We start from the raw sequence: 21,758 nt of genomic DNA on the forward strand, positions 1-21,758 counted from the left end.
AGCATACTGATATTTGTAGTTTTGCAACATTTGGAAGAGCACAGATTGGAGACCATTATACAGTGGTCTTCAAACTGTGGACCTCCAGATGTTGCAAAACTACAACTCCCAGCATGCACAGAAAGCCAAAGGCTGTCTGGGCATGCTGGGAGTTGCAGTTTGAAACTCCCAGAGGCAGCGGAGAGATCGATTTACGGCGATCTCACTGCTGTCAATGAAGATGCCGCACTGCTGCCAGAAACTCACTGCCGGGATGCACCACCTCCGGGACCGCCTGGAGGACGCTGCTCGCGCCGGGACCGCCTGGAGGACGCTGCTCGCGCCGGGACAGCTCGGGACACCGCATGGCCGGGTAAGTGACGCCGGGGGACGGGTAAGGGACACTTAGTAGAGCGGTGTGTGTCCCGCTCCCCGTGATCGGGACTCACACACCGTGCTGCTAAGTATTCTCATAGCGAAACGCTGCTATCAGCTAGTCAGATTTGACTAGCTGATAGCAGCGATCGCTGGGGGGGGGGATGAAACCCCCCGTGGTCGCATGGTAAGACGGCTGGCTATCAGTGATAGCCACCATCTTACCGGGCACTGTATTCATGACGTACCTGTAGGTCATGGGTCGGGAACACCTTGCCACTCATGACGTACAGGTATGTCATAGGTCGGGAAGGGGTTAAAAGGGCCAATTAAACCAACCCTGGTGTTCATATTAAGCTTGGATAATACTGAGAATTCTGCCAAATTACAGAAAACATTGAAGTATCATACTACAATAAAAAATACTAAAAAGACAGTGTGTATATATATATATATATATATATATATATATATATATATATATATATTGTAAGTATTTCTCCCGTGGGATAGCTCTGGGATCGTCCTTGACACCGCCGCAGGACACATTTACACTTCAATCAGCAGGCAAACAACAGTACCTTATGCAAGTCCGGCCCCTCGCCAGCTTTATTAGATAGGTTGCAGGATAAATGAAAACATAACAGACAGGAACAAACAAAACCCAAACCCTAGACTGTCTAGTCACTAACTACACAATCCAATATGCACTGACTATCCACTGGTGGGCTTGCAACCTTCTACTCACTGTTCACACACAGCGTTTGCAACCTTTTGCTGTGTGTCTCGTCCACACCACTCTTTGGGGCCACTCATAGCTTGGGCTGTGTGTTCCTCAGCAGGACCCTTGCCTCTCCCTACAGCCACCTTGCTGTCTTCTGGGGAGAGCCCAGACTACATTGTCTGACTTCCTTTTAAACACACTTCCCCTTTCTGCTACCTCATTAATTAGGCCACAGGTGTAGGTTTCTCCAGGGTGAGCTTGGGAAATACACCCTTCCCTTGCCACAGTGTCACAAAATATATATATATATATATATATATATATATATATATATATATATTGTCAGGTACTTACAGTGGAACGTTTCCTTTCATTTCTTCCATTCATCCCTTTGATAATCTTAATCTATTTTATTTGATTTAGAAATTTTAAGTTTAGTAACATTCTAGTTAATTCATGTCAGTAATGGAACACGGTGATTTCTTTACTAGCAACATTGTCAATATAAAATGATGATAAAGTAGGTCATGTCTCTAAACAGCTCCACTGCACCCATAAATACAATCATTTGACCCATTTAAAATTTCAAATCCACCCACGGCAACTCTAAATGTACCGTAACTCGGCTTGTTGGCAGGTAGGAGACATGCTGGCATATTTTCGTATTGAATGTGATTATGTTTTCCAATACATAAAATGTGATTAATTTAGTTTTAAGCTTAATCTACACATGAAGCATGACCCTGACTGACTCAAGAGGTGTGAACTTTTATTACTGGCTGATTATTAGGTGACATCACATTGATGACGTCATACTCACTGAATTGACAATGTATTTTATTTAATATTTATTTACATAGTTACATAGTTAGTATGGTTGAAAAAAGACATACGTCCATCAAGTCCAACCAGGGGATTGAAGGGAAGGATGTAAGGGGATAAGGGAAAGGGATGTAGTTTTATAATTCTGCATAAGCATTAATGTTATTTTGTTCCAGGAATGTATCTAACCCTGCTTTAAAGCTGTTAATTGTTCCTGCTGTGACCAGTTCCTGAGGTAGACCGTTCCATAAATTCACAGTCCTCACGGTAAAGAAGGCGTGCCGCCCCTTTAGACTAAACCTTTTCTTCTCCAGACGGAGGGAGTGCCCCCTCGTCCTTTGGGGGGGTTTAACCTGGAACAGTTTTTCTCCATATTTTTTGTATGGGCCATTTATATACTTATATACGTTTATCATATCCCCCCTTAAACGTCTCTTCTCAAGACTAAACAATTGTAACTCCTTTAATCGCTCCTCATAGCTAAGATGTTCCATGTTATTTCTTTAAATAAAAGTAGCTTCTACACATCATTGAATAATTTAGTAATTGTTGTAATGCATAATAACTTCAATGAGCACTGTCAGATCCAAAAACTTTTCATATGTTGTTATTGATGAAAATTAAAGACCTTTTGTAATATGATTCTTAAATATTTTTTTAAAATATTTGATAAAGAAGACGGCTCCTGAAAATCTCCGTACCTACTGGGACACTAACCAATCCTGAAGCAGCATCAGCTTGTCCATGAGTCATGGACATGAGGTGACAAAGGAGGGACATGCCCCCTTCCCCAGAGAGAATTTCTAACACTGTGAGCTAATGAAATTAAGTATTTTCATAATAAATACAGGTGATAGAGGCATAAAAATTAGAAGTGCATGGTTAGGATTAGGTACCGAGTAACATATTATTTTAAAATTTTTGGGTGGGATCTGACAGGTACGCTTTCAGTGTTTTGGCAAGTTACAAGGTAACACAGTGTTTGTTAATAGTAATGAGCGGCATTGGCCATATTCAAATTTGTGATATTTCGCGAATATATAGATGAATATTCATTATATTCGCATATTCGAGGAAGAAAACAGTGAGGGGGTGGGCAACTTTACTATTGGTTGCTTGGGATGTTGCTAATAACCTCTGACAAGTGTATTTACATCATTCTAATTGGCCCACAAGTGAAAAGAAGGAATATGCAAATATTCACATATGCGAATATTCACATATGCGTAAAAAAGTGAATATTCGTAATTTCGAACATATAGCGTATATAATTGCAATATTCACGAATTTATGATAAAAATTCAAAATGCGAATATTCACGTCCAACACTATTTGTTGTGGTAGCCCTTGGGGGGTGTATGGTAGTTGGGGTGTTGTTTCGGTAAATGAGGGGTTAATGTTAACCCTATAGTTCGTGATGCCAGGCTGGGGGCTAGTATCCTGAGGTAATTCTCCGGCCTATCGCCGCCCTTCCCAGTAACGATAGGTGCATATACAAAATGACTGTAGGTCCACAAGGTACTTGAACTTGAACAAACTTTACTAAAAGGCTTGCGGTACATCCAATACACAATAACAGTCTCAGGAATACAGTCTCTATATAGTGCAATGACTGAGAGTTGTTGCAGACCTTGACTTTTAGATACAGTCTCTGAATATAGGGTAAAATTTGCAGATCCGTCCGGATTTAGGGGATAGATAAGGTCCGGTGATCATGCAGAGTGCTTAGGGATTGATACACTCTCAATTTAGACTCGATCAGCCGTTGCCGCAAGGCTCGGGCCTAACTAACTGCGGCAGATAGCTGTACAGGTCCTTCCTCGTCGGGAGCGCAGGAGCAAAGAGAAAGAGCAATGGCCGCCGCTCCCTTATATGGGCAGGGGCAGGGCCGTTTTGGATTGGTCCCAGTAACTGTCATTCATCGTTACAAGGAGTGATGGGTAGAATACGTCACAGGGACCTCCAAAGGTCCTAAAGCAAAAACCATAGAGTTTTCCTGATCACGTGACCCACAGGTCCTGCTACGCTGTATACAGGTAATTAACTATCTATAGACATTTATACAATCATATTTACATGCATCCTAAATAAACCATTAGCTCAATAACTATCTAGATGAGAGGTGACCAGGGGTGAACTAGACAATGGGGACCCCAACGTCCTAGGGACTCTGGCTAAGGGGACCCACATACGCAGGTACCGGATAGGATACGGTACCGGGACACCACATTGTTAATAGAAGTAACTTCAGAAAGTTCTTTAGTCCGGCACAAAGGAGGACTCCATTACCTTACATGCTTTAAGTATGGCAAATCTGCTTTCAATCTCGCCATCATCCATGCTGTCCACACCTTCTGCATGTAGCAGGATCCATCAAGACTAGTGCTCTGGGAAGGTTTTAGAGAAAATGAGTCCCGGGCAAAGTAACTTAATGACTAGGGCACCGGATAGGTTAATACTAAAGTTGCTTTAGGGTTACTTATTGAATGGATGTTTAGGCAGGTAGAACAACAAGACCCCAATAGGCACTGCAGATTCCCACGAAGTAAACCAGACCAGAGATGTAGTGGTAGTAGTACAAAACACTGGAAGGTTTATTGTAGTAAAAACAATAAAATACAGATTACGCATTTCGGGGGAGCCACCCCCTTCTTCAGATCAGAGTATTGAATGGCTATTGAATGGATGGTCCTGGATGAGCAGCACCTCCTGCTTTTATGCCAACAAGCCAATCACTGACTGACTGGAATGTCTTCTTTTAACCCCTTTAGACCCATATGAGGGCTTGTTTGTTGTGCGATCAATTTCACTTTCTAATCACTCATTTTACCATAAGATGTATGGCAAAACAAAAAAAAATATTATTTGTGTGAGGAAATTGAAAAGAAAACCGCAATTGTGTCAATTTAGGAAGGTTTCTTTTGTACACTGTATACTTTATAGTAGAAATATCCGGTGGGTAAATAAAATTAAAATAATACCCATGTTTTCATGCTTTTCTATTATTGCACTACTTCTACAAAATAAGTATGTTTTAAATTTCCCTATTTTGACCACCTATAACTTTTTAAATGTTTTTGTACATGGGGCTGTATGAGGGCTCCTTTTTTGTGCTGTGATCTGTAGTTTATTTGGTACTTTTTTGTATTATGTGAATTTTTAGTTACTTTTTTTTTTTTTGGGAATGTGATTTTTTTCAAGTTCCCCATACACGATAATTTTACGCGCATACCGATCTGATACCAAATATATTTATAATTTTTTTTAACAATCTTTTAGTAAAATGGGGAAAAGGGGCCATTCAAAATTTATTGGACCAGAGGCTTTTTACTTTTTTTTTTACCATTTATTTTACATGTTTCATGTTCTTAGAGGGGTCATTAATAGCAATCATTAGATTGCTAATATTGTTCAGTGCTATGCATAGGCATAGCACTGATTAGTATAATCGGCATTCTACTTCTCTGGAGACCAGAGAAGAAGACCCTGTGAGAGCTGGCGGAGGCAGGTGAGGAGACCTCGTACTGATCACAGCATCTAAAGGGTCAATAGCGGGCATCACCGTGATCCGTGATTACTGATGTCCACCATTACTGACGGGTCCTTGATTGCTGATAGCAGCAAGGACCACTGGAAAAAAATTTTTTTTAAATCAACTGGTGCCAGAAAGTTAAACAGATTTGTAAATTATTTCTGTTTAAAAGTCTTAATTTTAATCTCTCTGCTGACACCTCTGTCCATTTTAGGAACTGTCCAGAGCAGGATAGGTTTGCTATGGGGATTTCCTCCTACTCTGGACAGTTCCTAAAATGGACAGAGGTGTCAGCAGAGAGCACTGTGGTCAGACAGAAAGGAAATTCAAAAAGAAAAGAACTTCCTGTGGTGCATATAAGAGCTGATAAGTACTAGAAGGATTAGGGATTTTTAAACAGAAGCAATTTACTAATCTGTTTAACTTTCTGGCACCAGTTGATTTAAAAAAAAAAAAAAAAAGTTTTCCAGTGGAGTGCCCCTTTAAGGGGTGTAACATCCTCCTCTTATTTGTTTACAATGTGGAAAGTGATTGCATATTCTGTAAGATACAATAACTGTTAAGCTAAATAAGATTTACCAAGGCTTTTTGTTCATTTTTGATACCAGTCACAGCAGTTTCTCACTCACTACATCCTGACTGAGTCAATCAACACAAAAGATGAAGCAGAGCCCAAGTTGTCTGGAGAGTAAATGTCTCAGCAGGAATGGAATGCTGGAATCTAAAGTCTTTCCATAATTGTGCTTTATGGTGGTTGTTGCAGAGAATCTCATGAGATTTCTGCCAAAGCTGACAGATGTTTCAACAAAAAGCTTTTGCAGCCATATAATCATCCTACTTGTGGGTTTCCATGGCTAGCCTCCGACTCTCAGGCTGCTCTCTTATGTTCTGTCAATCTATCAACGTATAGGTGAATGCGCACCAAGATTGCCACCATTGTTTGGACAGGGAATGTAAGGATGAATATTCCAGAATTTCATTATACATGGCATGAAATGTTCGTTTTTATAAGAGTGAGATCAAGTTAATATGTGGGCAAACTCAAGGTGGCTGGCAGAGCAAGTGCCAAAAACCACTTTGCCGTGGCTAGAGAATTAACATACAGCGCTAGAGCAACAAATGAATCTTTGCAGGAAAGCCTGTTTATGAATCTCCCAAAAATAATTTTTATGTTGAAATGAAGGGAAAATTCCTATAATAGTAAACTCAACGAATTGTCCAGACTGTAAACAAAATCAATTACTGTGTTAGGGTAGGCCAGCTCTGCAAAAATGTCACTTTCTTTGTCCACTCGGAGAAGCTGATTTATTTGTTACCAAGAACTAAAATAGGAGCTTCTGGCTTCTGCTTTGAACAGCAAAACGTTTAATGACCGCCACATAGTTACATCGGAGTTTATAGTTATAGGGAAGTTTCTAGCTCGAGCACAAAACTGTCCACATCACGTACATAGCACACCATTCACATTGATACTGGTTTTAACTAAAAAGGACAATTATACTTTTTTAAGGGGTTGAGGGATGATCGGGGTTGATAAATTGAGGATTTTGTGGTGTTAGAAATTGAAGTGGGTAATAAGGGTTCTAAAAACTGTTGGTACATTAGTTATGGCACCATGTGAGAAGAATTGAAGGTATAGTAGGAGTTCCCACTTTCACACCTATTTAGTTTAAAGGGGTACTCTGCCATCTAAAACTTATCCTCCTTAAACTTAACCTTGTTTTCTAGGAGTATATTTTCAATATTTTGAGAAAGTTCCTTGATGGTCCATCTATGTCCGGTAACTCCTCTTGGAGGACCAATAACACTCTGTGGTGATTCCCCTTAGGTGCTAGGATGTAACAGCGATGGAAAGATTCCTGCACAAGGCCACCATTATTAAGGTGACAATTCTGCCTAGGTATAGGGATCACCCTAGACAATCCATAATAGGGTTAGGGTTCCCTAGGGCCTCACCTATCTCCCTTGTCCTTGGTCTACATGTAGTATCTCATGTTTCTGGACCCTAACTAGGATATCTAATTGGTGTATCTACATGTGGTAGCTTGGGGGTGTAGGGTAGCTAGGGTGTAGCTGTGCAGTGATGAAAGGGTGTTGGATTAACCCTTAACTGTAGTGACGCCAGGGTGCAGGTTCCTCTCTATATATATATCCTACCGCCACCCATCCCAGAAACAATAGGGAGGAATAAAGGATTGTCCGCCACCGGAATTTTAGTAAACTGAAGATAACTTTACTGCAGATTTTATGCCGGTTAAACGTAGTAACAGTCTTTATAGAGGATCAGACTTTAGGTTCCTCACAGGTTTGGTTGGGACCTTGTAGGGAATACGCTTTAAGTAATTGCTTTACGCTGTTCCACTGGATTTAGGGGAATTGTTTAGGTCCAGCATTCCCGTAGGATTAGGATTGAGTTAGACTGAACTCACCATTTTGTATTCAGCTGAAGTTAGCAGGCTTCAGGCCTAGATTTGTCTTGAAGGTATACACGGAGCTTCTCTCTCTCTGCTAGTCCGAAACCCAAGAGAGTGAAGAGTGGAAACAGCACCCTTATATCTCAAGGGGCAGGCTTTAAGCTTATTGGTCCCCCAGACCTGTCAGTCCTAATACAAAGCATTGTGGTACATCACGTGACATGAGCACATGACCCGGAAGGTCCATAACCTTAGCAGAACAATATCATTATCAATCATGTGACCTAAGGTCCTGGTAGCAACATTTACACTATAAAATATATAAAATATATACATAAAATTAAAGAAGGAAGAGGTGACTAGGGGTTATCCCACTAAGAGCATCCTAACACAAGGTACAGTACGCGTACAGTACCGGGAAACCACATACACATGTCCGGTAAGGGATATTTTTTGACCGCTCCTTGTGTGTAAATTTTGTGCCCAGACTTGGGCAACTTAATGTTTTGGTGGTTTGTTGTACAATTCAGTTTGTGATGTTTACTCTATATTTCATAAAGACTACATTTTACTCTGTTTGTGACTCAATTTCATTTCAGGAAACCCTCTCCCATCCAAGTTTCAATGTGATTTTTTTTTTAAAGCTGTACAGGAGCCTTGATACAGTCCAGGACCTGAGGGCTTCAGGCCAGGCCTGGTCATCGGGGTAACTAAAGTGGCTACAAAGAATTGCCTATGCCTTGCAGATTTAGGCATTGCAAAGCATCAGTACCACTACAGAATTCAGAAGTAGCTGCTGGGAGTCAACTGGTGTGCATCTAACACCCCTTTAGAAAAAAGACAAAGGAGCAATAAACTGTAAGCAACAATATTGTTGTAGAGACTAAGCAGTAGAAGCAGCCTGGTGTAATGATTCAGACACACAGGCAGAGAGGCAGCAGCACGAGCGACGATACAGCTCCCACAGAGGCAGTAGCAGTGTATAATAATGAAGGGGTGTGTTTAAATGATGGGATGATGCAGTACGCATTGCTAAAAGGGCTAAGGGATGCCCCGTTGCTAATTTCTGATAATTTGCACATTTACTTTTGAATGAATAACTCCACAATGACTGAACAAAATAGAGTGAGTGATATATCGTTGGAAAGAGGGTTATCCAAATTATCTCTCTGTTTACACAGGTTAGTGCGGGTGACCCTTCTGTCAATTTCCCTTTAAATAGCGTGGACAGTAGAAGGACACACACTATTCTAGGCTTAGTCTTTGTATTTACAGGTTAGTGCGGGTGATCCTTCTTTCAGTTTCCCTTAAATTGTTTGATAACGTGTATCTGCATACTGCAGATAGAATTACTTCACTCTCTGAGTGGAGAAGTGTTCCCAAGTAGGAGTCCCAATCCTTAATGTAATGTACATAAAGACTTTAGTATTGTAGAAAGAGTAGCTCCAGCTCACTCCAAGGAGACTTAGCCGCGTTGCGGATCAACGTGGACAACGCTGTATAGTAATGCAGAGATGAAAGGAATATCCAGCACGGCAGCTCGAATGCAACAGATTTATTCGGCACAGCAAATGCACAAGTACTCAAGTAGTCCTGTACTTGTGCGTTTGCTATGCCGAATAAATCTGTTGCATACGAGCTACCACGCTGGATATTCCTTTCATCTCTGTAAATAAAGACTTGGTACACTCCGGATTGCTGCAGAGGCTAGGTGTGGATATAGTAGAATGCCCCTCAGCCATGAAGCAGATATGTTGAGGTGCACCTCCACATACCTGCTACACGGCTGAGAGCCGTTCTACTACATCCATTCCTGGCCTCCGCAGCAATCCGGTCTGAGGAAGGTCCTCATTTGGACAGAAACATTACCTTTTGGATTGTTTAATAAAATTCACATTGATGTGTTCACAGTAAACAGCGTATCTGCACACTGTCAAGCATTATTTTTTACTTTAAGAGATCTCTGCATATCTGTGGATTATACTGACAGCCTATTGATATCGGTGAGGACTGTGTAATGCTTCATTTATCCTGCAGTGCCTCTTGTAGGGTAATTGAACGCTCTCTGCCTAATTCCCCAACTACAGTCGACTGCTGGCGGTCCAGTCAGCAGGAAGTCCTGTGATCACATTATCCCTTGGGAGCAGTTGTTACGCTTGATGTCTACTATGCTGTGTTTGTCCAGAATTAAAATAGAATAAAATATCCAGCAATGCCTCTTTATCTCCATTGCCAACCCCATCATTTCCATCTAGTAACAGGGAATTAATTAAACCTCCTTCCCACTTCCTCTTCCCTCAAAGCAAATGTAATGATCCTATTCCCAAGCCAAAGAAAAAGCTGGTTTTAAGATTTTTACTCAGTTTCAAATACATTGAAATGAGGAAAGAGCGAAAGATTGATTTACTGCATAGTTTTCAACTAAAACCGTTGTACCGCCTTGGGATTTCGGCTAAATGAAATTGACGTCTTGCATCGCTAAGTTCAGACAGAATTCCAACCTACAGAAGCCTAAAGCGCTAAGAGCAAATATAATAAGTAGGAAAAAGTCATAGATATAATAAAATTAACATATCTAATCCTGCATGCAGCAGACGGGTCATTAACAGGGGCATATCTTTAGGGGATGTAGAGCTGCCCTGAAGCCTAAGGGGCCCAAAAGGTGCCTCGGCCTTTTCTTATGATATTAGTATTATAAATTAAGCATTACAGATTTTACAGATTTTTTTTTAACTGTTTTTATGAACATTTTTTATACATGTTATAAAACATAGCCAGAGATAGAAACAAGTGAAGCCGGAACTACAGACTGCGGGGATCAGTTCACATAAACAGGAGGAATAAGCTGGTCCGGATTGTAAAACGCTGTGACAGGTGGTGCTTAGTCAAGACAGGTGTATAATCCAATACAGTAAGAGATAGAGACGGCACTCACCAATAAGCTTTTCTTCTTTATTAATTCACAACATCACAAAGCAGGTGGAAGCAGGAGTGGCGGGGGGCACTGGCGCCCCCCGCCACTCCTGCTTCTACCTGCTTTGTGATGTTGTGAATTAATAAAGAAGAAAAGCTTATTGTGAGTGCCGTTTCTATCTCTTACTGTGTTGGATTATATTATAAAACATAAACTAATATGTTACAGGCAGCAATATGGTCTCAAAGGTAAAGCATTTTTAACAGGTATTTGCAGTTTAAGTGTACCTGCCGCCAAGAAAAACTTTTATATGTAGATAATACCATTATATGTATATTTGTAATATACATTGATTAAAAAATGTGTATATTTTTGGGTGAAAAAATGCTGTCCCTGCAGCTATTGCCTGTGTGTGTCTATGAGGAGTCCAAATACAGGAAGTGAGGTCAGGACAAGCAGGGCTCTGTGCAGCCTCCTGGCTTGTCAATCCCCCTGATGTGTGAGCCAGGAGCATGTCATAGAGCCTCAGTGCACAGAGCCCTTCTTGTCCTTAGTGCACAGTGCCCTGTTTGTCCACCCTCTCTTCCTGTATTTGGACTCCTCATAGAGACACACAAACAATAGCTGTAGGGACAAAAATATACACATTTTTTTAACCAATGTATATTAAAAAATATACATATAATGGTATTATCTACAAAGTTTTTGTTGACGACAGGTACACTTTAAGACCTATAATATTGTTCCTGTCAGTCCATAATGTACAACATTTTCATGGCATAAAGACAATCACAGTCCAAAAGACCTTGTAGGTTATTTAAAGTGAGGATTAAAGAGGTAAATGTAAGGTAAAGGAGGGGACCCTCCAACACACTGAAAAAGTGTGATAGTATGACCCCGACTACAGGATTGTCGGATCTCCACCACGTGGGGACCTGAAAGTACATTTTAATATCCGTCTGGATTCATCTACAGAGAATGGGAATTACATTTTTTACAAATTTTATTTTTACAGAATTTTCTTTGGGGCCCACAAGCTTTAAGTTACATCTCTGGTTGTTAACTAAGTGACAGGATGGGAGCTACTGTTGTGGGTCTTTAAGGGGAATACTGTAGCTGGAACTGTTTTATATTGAAGGGCACTAGGCTAAATGCATGACCCATATTCAAAGGGGTAAAAGTCTTAAAGTTCTGTGTGGCACCAACACACATGATGTCTCATTATGAGTGAATAAAAAAAAACATATCTACAACACAAATAGAGAAACATAGCCGCACATCCACCATTTGTATTTTGATCTACTTACTTCTCAGCATAATTTAAAAAACTAACATTTAGATCAAAAAGTATAAGCCCACTTGCCACTTCAAGGCCACCTAGTCAGAGTGGGTCCCTTGACGTGGCGAGTGGTCTTGTACTTGTTAATCAAAATGTATACTGGTGTGGTTCTCTGTGGCGGCCATTGTTTCTGTGATGCTTTGTCTGTGGTGTGGCCGAGAGCCAGGGGCTTGGTCAGGCAGCAGTGGGGCTGCCTGGCCACTTGGTTATTTCCCCGGTGGGCTTGGTGTCTCGGAAGGCAGTGGTCGCCACCCGGGGCTACGCCAGTGTCAGGTTAGGCACCCACTCTAACTAGGTGGCCTCTACGTGGCGAGTGGGCTTGTACTTTTTGATCAAAATGTATACTTACAACCTGTTAGTTTTTGAAATTATGCTGAGAAGCAAGTAGATCAAAATACAAATGGTGAATGTGCGGCTATGTTTCTCTATTTTTCTTGTACATTCGTAGTCTCTCTCTCCTTCCATGGCCAGCACTCCACCCATTTGGCCCAGGCATTTTTAATTAGCAGGAGACTGCATAAGGGTTTCCTCCTAACATTCTCCAAGCCCTCTGGCAGTGAGCACATGGTAGGTTTCACACTGATGTGGTTCTCTGTGGTGGTCATTGTTTCTGTGATACTTTGTCTGTGGGGTGGTGCGGCCCAGAGCCAGGGGCTTGGTTGGGCAGCAGTGGTGCTGCCTGTCCACTGGGTCATTCCCCCGGTGGGCTTGGTGTCTCGGAGGCAGTGGTCGCCGCCCGGCACTATGCCAGTGTCAGGTTAGGTATCCATTCTGACTAGGTGGCCTTGACGTAGTGAGTGGGCTTGTACTTTTTTTTATCAAAATGTATATTAACAACCTGTTAGTTTTTGAAATTATGCTGAGAAGCAAGTAGATCAAAATACAAATGGTGGATGTGCGGCTATGTTTCTCTATTTTTGTTGTAAAAAATAAATATATACAAAGTATGGTAAGTAACTTACGCCGTCTATCCCCTCCCCCTCTGATGGGTTCCATAAACAACGCCCACACTGTCTGGTGCATCTTGGCATTTTAAAGACATACATGGAGGTAGAACTACTGAAATGTGAGTCACTCCTATCCACCAGAGAGGCATTTTAGATAGTAAAAATGTTTGTTCACTAGACCCTGAGAAAGGCTCTTGCCGTTATGTGTCGGTCTGTTTATATATATATTTTTTACCCCTGAATGTTTTTACTGCATACCCGATAAAGATCTTGGGGGAGATTATTTAAAACTGTCTAGAGGTTAAGTTGCTGAGTTGCCCATAGCAACCAATCAGATAGCTTCTTTCATTTTTTCAGAGGCCTTTTAAAAAATGAAAGAAGCGATCTGATTGGTTGCTATGGGCAACTCAGCAACTTTTCCTCTGAACAGGTTTTGATAAATCTACCCCCTTATGTTTTAAGAAGTTTGGAGTGCTGTGGATCTTGTCTTCTAGACCTGGGAGTATTCTCTGTTTATGCTACACACCTTACCGGCGGCAGCAACGCCATGATAGCACCTGGACTTTATCTTAGACTGTTGATTCTATATAATGGAGGGTAGTCAGACATTTTATATTTTCCAGTTGTAATCTAGCCAACTTTCTTCTAATGTGTATGGGGGCCTTAAAGGGCTACTCCACCCCTAGACATCTTATCCCCTATCCAAAGGATAGGTGATAAGATGTCTGATCGTGGGGGTCCCACCGCTGGGGACCCCCGGAATCTCAGCTGCAGCACTCCGCTGTCATGACTGCACAGAGCAAACTGATTCTGTGAGTAATGATGGGCGATTCAGGGGCCGGAGCATCGTGACGTCACATCTCACCCCCTTAATGCAAGTCTAAGGGAGGGGGCGTGACGGCCGCCACGCCCCCTCCCATAGACTTGTATTGAGAGGTGAGCCATGACATCACGAGGGGCGGAGCCGTGATGTCACGATGCTCCGGGCCCTGTATAGCGAGTTTGCTCTGTACAGTAATGACAGAGGGGTGCTGCAGACGAGATCCCGGGGGTCCCCAGCGGCGGGACCTCCTCAATCAGACATCTTATCCCTATCCTTTGAATAGGGGATAAGATGTCTAGGGGCGGAGTACCCCTTTAAGACAAATATATGAATTCGACCAATACAATTAACAGGATACATAATAGAGATTTAGATAGAACCTTACCCTTTTCCTTAGGTTACAGGTCAATGTAAGGTTCCTGGAGAATGAATTAGCGAAGGCCGTATAAAAATCCAAGACTTTTAGCAATGCTTCCCTCTTGATGATATGTAAATCGCAGTAGGTTAGTGCTCGTACATTGGCGCAGGCATGAGCAAGAGTGGTCTCTTTCCAGAACACATCTCCAAAGACATCCCCCTTTCCTGTAGAAAAATAGAAGACAAACCAATAGTAATGTACCAATATTGTGGCTCTGTAACCCTTTCAAAACTATAGAGTGAGCTAATGTTTAACCAACATACTGTAGAAACTGAAGGCTTGTGTCAAAATATGGAAATGACTGGTCATCCATCTCTGATGTCCATTTGTGATCCAGTTGCTCCAATGATAAGTTAACGCAATGTTCCCCAATCTGTCACTCTCTCTCTGCTGCAGAACTACAACTCCAATCATGCTGTAAGTTGCAGTTTTGCAACAGCTAGAGAGACATAAGCTCTAAATTCTAAACACTGTTTTATAGTGACATTGCTGGTGGAATGTAGTATAAGGCTATGTTCAAACGGTGGAATTTCTGAGTAGAATTCTGCAGATAAATTCTGCTCGGAAACTTACTCTGCAGCAGAGTCTGCAGCAGAGATTTCAAAGGGATTCTGCTGCACTGTGCACAGGGCGGTATTTCTGCGGCAGATCTTATTGAAGGGGAAGTCCTGATTCCAGCATTGATGTTTCTGCGGATTCCACTCGGAAGTGCATTGCCGTCTATGAGAAGAGCACGTTTCCGAGCAGGCCTTGTGTCGCCAAAACAAGCAAATGTGCGGAATGTCCAATGGTGGCTATTTCCCCCCAAAAATGCCAGAACCCTGCCCATGGGTTGTATGTGGTACTGTAGTCCTGCCCTATTCTCTTAATAGGCTTCATTTCTAATACACATGGAGAGGTGTGAACTGAGACAAACCATGGACAGATGCAACACTACATCTGGAAGTACTTTTGGTGTCCTTGTCTTTAAAATTCTAGATTTCCAATCCTTTAAGGCAGTGTTATCAAAGTGCCTCCCGCTGTTGCAAAACTACAAATCCCAGCATGCCCTGACAGCCTCAGGCTGTCCGGACATGCTGGGAGTTATAGTTTTGAAACAGCTGGAGACAACCCTGGTTGGGAAACACTGCTTTAAAGGGGTACTTCATCATTAGACATGTTGTCTTCTATCCAAAGGATAGGGGGTAAGATGTCTGATCACGGGTGATCTGGCCACTGGGACCCTCTGTGATCTCCGGGCCGGCACCCCGGCATTCTGAACATTTACCGTGTTTCTCCGAAAATAGGACCGGGTCTTATATTACTTTTAGCCACAAAAAACACACTAGGGCCTATTTTCAGGGTAGGGCTTACTTATTTACTTATTATACAGTATGGTATGCACATTAAACAACATGGCGGTTCCACGGTATTTACACCCCCCCACCCCATTATTATCATGTGATGGGCGCAGCTCTGTAGCCCAACGTCTCCCCCCCCCGCCGGTTTATCAGCCCAGCACCCCACATCAGGGTAATAATCGTTTGTCACCCACAAGCGCAGCTTCTCTCCCCCCCCAAATAATGATCGGCCGCTGCGCTGTATCTATTCCTGTGCCCGGGCTGCAAATAGGGTATTACAAAACAAACTTTAACTTACCGTACCTTCGTCCTCCGTTCCCCCGTTGCTAAGGCACCGGCCTCGTGGTCCCTCCGCTGTTATCGCTTCTTCCTGGTGTTGGGACGTCACAGAGCCTTCAGCCTATCACCGGCCGCAGCGATGTCCCGCCTCGGCCGATGATTGGCTGAGCCGACTGTCATGTAAGAAGCCGAGGACAGTGAGGCCGGTTCCTTAGCAATGGGGGAATGGAGGACGAAGGTAAGTTTAAGTTTTTTTTTTAATATTTGCAGCCCAGGCATTGTCTTGGTCAGTGGTCTTCAACCTGCGGACCTGCAGCTGTTGCAAAACTACAACACCCAGCATGCCCGGACAGCTGTTGGCTGTCCGGGCATGCTGGGAGTTGTAGTTTTGCAACATCCGGAGGTCCGCAGGTTGAAGACCACTGGCCTAGGTCTTATTATCGGGGTAGGGCTTATATTGCAGCCCACCCCGATAATACAGCTAGGGCCTATTTTCGGGGTGGGGTGTATTTTCGGGGAAACATGGTATGTTTAGAACGTCAGCTTCGGGCAGCCGTGGTCGTGATGGTTGCGGTCGCTCGAGTACCCCCTATGTTGAGGTTGTCCCGAATTGCTTGCGCTGGTACTAGGGGCACCTGCAAGCGGGCAAGAAGAATTAAAGGGGTACTCCACTAGAAAACTTTTTAGTTTTTTAAATCAACTGGTGCCAGAAAGTTAAAGCATAACTCTCTTAAAATTAATTTTTACTATTGCACTCCTTATGATAAATAAAAAATATTTCTAATATACTTTGGTTAAAATTTTTTATTTTTCTATGTTTAATTTGTGCTTAAAAAAGCTCAAGAGCACATTTTCCCCCATCTTATACACAGACTTAGGACCGAAGTCCAAACACAGAACATGCAGCCTGGAGTGCTGAGGGGGGTGTGTCCAGCCTCATCCAATCATAGCTCCTCGACACTTAACTGCCATGTGCTGTTGGTTGGACACACCCCTCTCAGCACTTGAGCTTTTTTAAGCACAAATAAAACATAGAAAACGTAATTTTTTTTTTAACCAAAGTATATTAGAAATCTTTTTTATTTACCATAAGGAGTGCAATAGCAAAAATTAGTTTTAATGAGAGTGCCCATTTAAACAGATTTGTAAATTACTTCTATTTAAAAATCTTAATCCTTCTAGTACTAATCAGCTGCTGTTTGCTCCACAATTTCCTTTCTGTCTGACCACAATGCTCTAGGTTGAGACCTCTGTCCATTTTAGGAACTGACCAGAGTAGGAGCAAATCCCCATAGCAAACCTATCCTGCTCTGGACAGTTCCTAAAATGGACAGAGGTGTCAGCAGAGAGCAGTGTGGTCAGACAGAAAGGAAATTCAAAAAGAAAAGAACTTCATGTGGAGCAGACAGCAGTTGATTAGTACTGGAAGGTTTAAGATTTTAAAATAGAAGTAATTTACAAATCTGTTTAACTTTCTGGCACCAGTTGATTAAAAATTTTTTTTTCCTAGGTGAGTACCCCTTTAAAGGATTGGTTATATGACAAATTCAGCTCTGCTAAATCTGCATTTACCGCACCTGGGAAATAAATGGGTAAGTACATGTGACTTATCTCAATGATGCCTGTCAATGAGAAACAACATTAGGAAATAAGCTGCTTATTTTACTGAAATTCGCATAGCGGAAGAGTAATTTATTATGTATATTTACAGACAAGCTGCTCTCAGATTGAAGAGTTTCCTAAATGAGATCCTTTCTCAAACATGTAATTATGTCATTTATATTGGCTCTAGAAGTGTTTAGCAAATTGCAGCTCAACTTTAGAGAAAAGATGGAAACATAAATATCATCAGGTTTCATACTAATGCTGCATGGATAAATGCATCTGGATATTTTAACTCTGAAAACAAAACTAACCATAAAGTATATGTCATAAGTCACTCCCATTTGTACATAGGATCTTTGGAGCTCAGCCAGAGTGACCTTTGGGTTCTTGGTCACCCCTTTTACCAAGGCCTTTTCCCCTGATAAATTAGTGTGGTGGGGCAGCCGGCTCTAGAAAGAGTCCTACTTGTTCCAAACTTATTCCATTTAAGAATTATGGGGGCCATAATTCAGACTGTGCTCCTGGGAACTTTCAGTGCAGCAGAATTCTTTTTGTACCTCCAGATCTGTGCCTCCCCATTATTCTGTCTCTGAGCTGTACAGGCAGTTGTTTTCCTCTCATGGCTGGGTTTTTGATCTGATATTTTTTGTCAGCTATGAGGCCTTGTATAGTCAGGTCTGTGTCTTTCCAAATCATCCCCTGACTCCGATGAAGGTGCAGAAACATCTCAAAGATGAGCAAGCGAAATGGGAGAGCCCCAGAACCCCCCCAAATTTAAAGGAGTTTTGTAGTGAAACATAACTTATCACCTATCCAAGGGATAGGGGATAAGTTATAGATCACGGAGGGTCCGACTCCTGGGACCCCCATGATCTTCTGAACGAGGCCCCCAGCAGTCTGCTGGAAGGGGTGTGCCAACTCCCGCATGGAGCGGCGGGCGAAATGTCCCCTCCATGTATCCCATAGGGATACATGGAGGGGGGGGGTGTCGTGGATTCCGGTGGGGTCGGAACGGCCGCCTCCGACAGCTCCCATTCAGGAGATCCAGGGGTATCACTATACATATTACCATTATACAATCATTGTCCTAAACGCGTATACTGAGATCAATGTTACCAAAAATACCAGCATGCAAGCAGTAATATTATCACCATACATATCACCATCATACTGTTACTGATTAAATCCTGTATACCAAGCCCAATATTAATAGTTTATATAGGAGGATATGCTAATACACTCCGTGTGGACCAGGGGCAGTGTTTACACTACACTGAGCACAGAATGGGCTTTTATATTGGAAAATCGCTGCATAATACACAAATATAGAATATATTTTATCCACACAGTATATGCATCTACATTTAAACGGGTTATCCAGCAGGAGGGGTTTAATTTTACAATTTTGCCCACTTAAAAGTCTAAAAAGACAAACTCTTACTTACCTTCAGCCCTCCAACAGTGCCCCCGGTGTCCCACTCTGGTCCCGCCTGCGCTCCTTTTTTGCTCGTAAATTGTGAAGGCAAGGCCCAGAGTGTCACACTGCCCCTCAGCAATTACTGAGACGGAAACCTAAGTGGGACACCGGAGGCACCGCTGGGGGTAAGTAAAAGATGGGTTGTTTTTTTAAACCTTTTGGAGGGCAAAGTTATAAAAAAAAAAACTCCCTCTGGATAACCCCTTTAAATGTAAACTGTATTTCTGGTGTAGAAGAACTTATCCTTATCTGCATAGTAGTAGTAAAATGCAGAAACTCCCATGTCCTATACTGGAGACCCCAACACACACGACAAGGAGAATTAATTGGTTATCATTGCAGGATCCAAAGCTACAGAAAGCCTAAGGGAAATAAAAAAACTTGCAAGTAAAGAGTTAAATGTCTGGGTTACATTGTGACTGCATTGTAGACCCCATCCACACACACTTACACTGTCATGACTAGTGTTGAGCGCGAATATTCGAAATGCTAATTTTTACCGCTAATATCGGCATTTCACGATTTTGTGAATATTTAGAATATAGTGATATATATACGTAATCACAAATATTCATTTTTTATGCTAATTCATGCAAATATTTATGCAAATATTTATGCCAATATCGACACTTTCAGACTGGACACTGATCCCTCCCTTCTCTTAGGTGAAAGATATAATTGCGCATGCGCACTATGCGAATTTCTTTACAAATTTTCTAATGGAAAAAAAAACATAGGACGAATATTTGTCCATATATTCGCAAAATATTGCAAATTCGAATATGGCCCCTGCCGCTCATCACTAGTCATGACCAGAAGCTGTGTGTATTTCTCTGGCTATGCTCTTTGTTATCCCTCCCTTATCTGCAGGCACCGTAAATCAAAGATAAGGCTGAGCTTAACAGCAGCTGTACCACTGGCATGTGGGGTGTGGGAAGCTGGTCTCTGCACTTTACTGGTTCATCCAGTCTCTCCCCCCCCCCCCCCCCCAGCCTGAGCAGTGTCTCTTAAAGTCTCCTAACTGCATCCTCACACAGGAGGAAACTTCAGGACAGTTAGAAGGAATGCTTAAAGTGTACTAAGATGACCAGTCAGGCCTGGAGCATATACTACTCTGCTCTCTGGTGATGCAATCCCTGGCACAAGGCCTTAGGTGACTGCCTAACCGGCCTAATGGAAGAGCTGCCTCTGGAAATAGGTGTACAGTCCAAGAACTCCCTATAGTAAGAGTGGCATGGCAGCAAAGAGCTGCTTGTAACACTCACGTTTCTGAAGACAGGAACTCCGGTGTATGTGGATCCGCTGGACCTGTGTGGCAGATGACTCGGACCGTACCAGGGAGCGGGGTCTAAGGTGCCACTGGTTTTCACCAGAGCCTGCCGCAAACCGGGATGGACTTGCTGCTGCAGGCGACACCCAAGTAACTACCCCTGGCACGGGGCAACCACACAGGCGGCTAAGGAGATGCGAGGCACAGGAGGGATAAGGCAACTCGTAGTCTGGATAGCAGAAGGTCAGGGCAGGCGGCACAGTAGCGTAGTCAGGACGTAGCAAGAGGTCAGTAGGCAGGCGGCAGAGGAGCAAGGTCAAGTCACAAGAGCAAGAGATCTGGTACATGGCAAGGCAATACTGGGGAACGCTTTCTCAAAGGCACACGGCAACAAAGATCCGGCAGAGAACTGAGGAGGGTGGAGGAATTCATAAATGAGCCACAGGTGGATTACACTAATGAGCGTACTGGCCCTTTAAATCTTAAAGCTCCGGCGGCAGATGAAGGTAAGGGGACCATGCGCTCACGGCCAGCGTGTGTGGCCGGAGTGCATAACGTAACACTGCTGGCTTTGTTTATCAACAAGTACACTAGGTCCTGCTGCCTGTTTCTCCATTTTCACACAGAAACCTGCTTTTGCGTTTACAGAATGGTTCTTGTAATATACAAATATATGCAGTATGCTTAATTCTGTAATGTATTGAGCCTGGTTTTATTACCATATAGTCAAAAGAAACTGAATTCAGTTTTGTTAAAGTATTAAGGGTGATTACTTCTAATAGCATAACTATGTCCTGATTGATTCTACAAATTGATCTAAGCTGTAAGCTTGAATCTTTTAAAACATAGCTGTCATTTCAGGAGACTTTTCAGGATAGGCTTCCCTGTGTGTACATGAGGAGCAGAACTATTTCTGGCCATTATATAACTTGTATATGGTATTTTTTCTGTAAATTTCTGCTCTGTAGGCTTTATCTATAATTTGTAGCTCTCCAAGAGCTGGTGGGCAGAGCTCCCTCCTCCCTCTTCCATAGACTTGTTTTGGCTTGTCTTGAAGGCACAGGTTAAAGCTGAACTAATTTTCAGAGCGGAATGCAGTCTCACATGAGAAAGGGGCAGGAAGAAGCTTGATAACGGGAGAACGAAGCATTTTTGTCTGATAAGATATATTACAATGTTTCTTATATTCACTTGTGCTATTGATCTATGTAAAGTTTGTTCAAGTGATAGTGCCTTTTTTTTAGCATATCCATGACTAAGCTTGATTATGTTACATTATTTATGCTTTATATATAGCAATATGCATTAAGCTTAATTTTGGGAAAGCATATGTATATTAAGCATTGATCTGTAACTCTAGTTATGCGCTAGGCTTGGTTTGCCTTGTGCACGCAGTTTGTAAGCAATTTGAAAAAAGTTTACAAAACTGTTTAAAAAGTAGCATGTTTGATGTGTTTCCTAAATGTTTTTGAGAACGTCAAAAGTGCTTGCACATTGTTA

The 21,758-nt window shown here is 42.3% G+C and overlaps 1 protein-coding gene across 5 annotated transcripts in view; it reads right to left on the reverse strand.

The window, feature by feature from the left end:
* KCNH5 (potassium voltage-gated channel subfamily H member 5) overlaps nt 1–21,758 on the reverse strand; it is a 403,943-nt gene that overhangs the window by 25,041 nt on the left and 357,144 nt on the right. For all 5 annotated transcript variants that reach the window (XM_056545666.1, XM_056545665.1, XM_056545664.1 and 2 more), the window contains one exon: nt 14,255–14,451. In XM_056545666.1, coding sequence (XP_056401641.1) covers nt 14,255–14,451 — 197 coding nt within the window. The remainder of the gene's footprint in view (nt 1–14,254; nt 14,452–21,758) is intronic.

The sequence above is a fragment of the Hyla sarda genome, chromosome 11 (genome assembly GCF_029499605.1).
Source record: "Hyla sarda isolate aHylSar1 chromosome 11, aHylSar1.hap1, whole genome shotgun sequence".
Lineage (NCBI taxonomy): Eukaryota > Metazoa > Chordata > Amphibia > Anura > Hylidae > Hyla > Hyla sarda.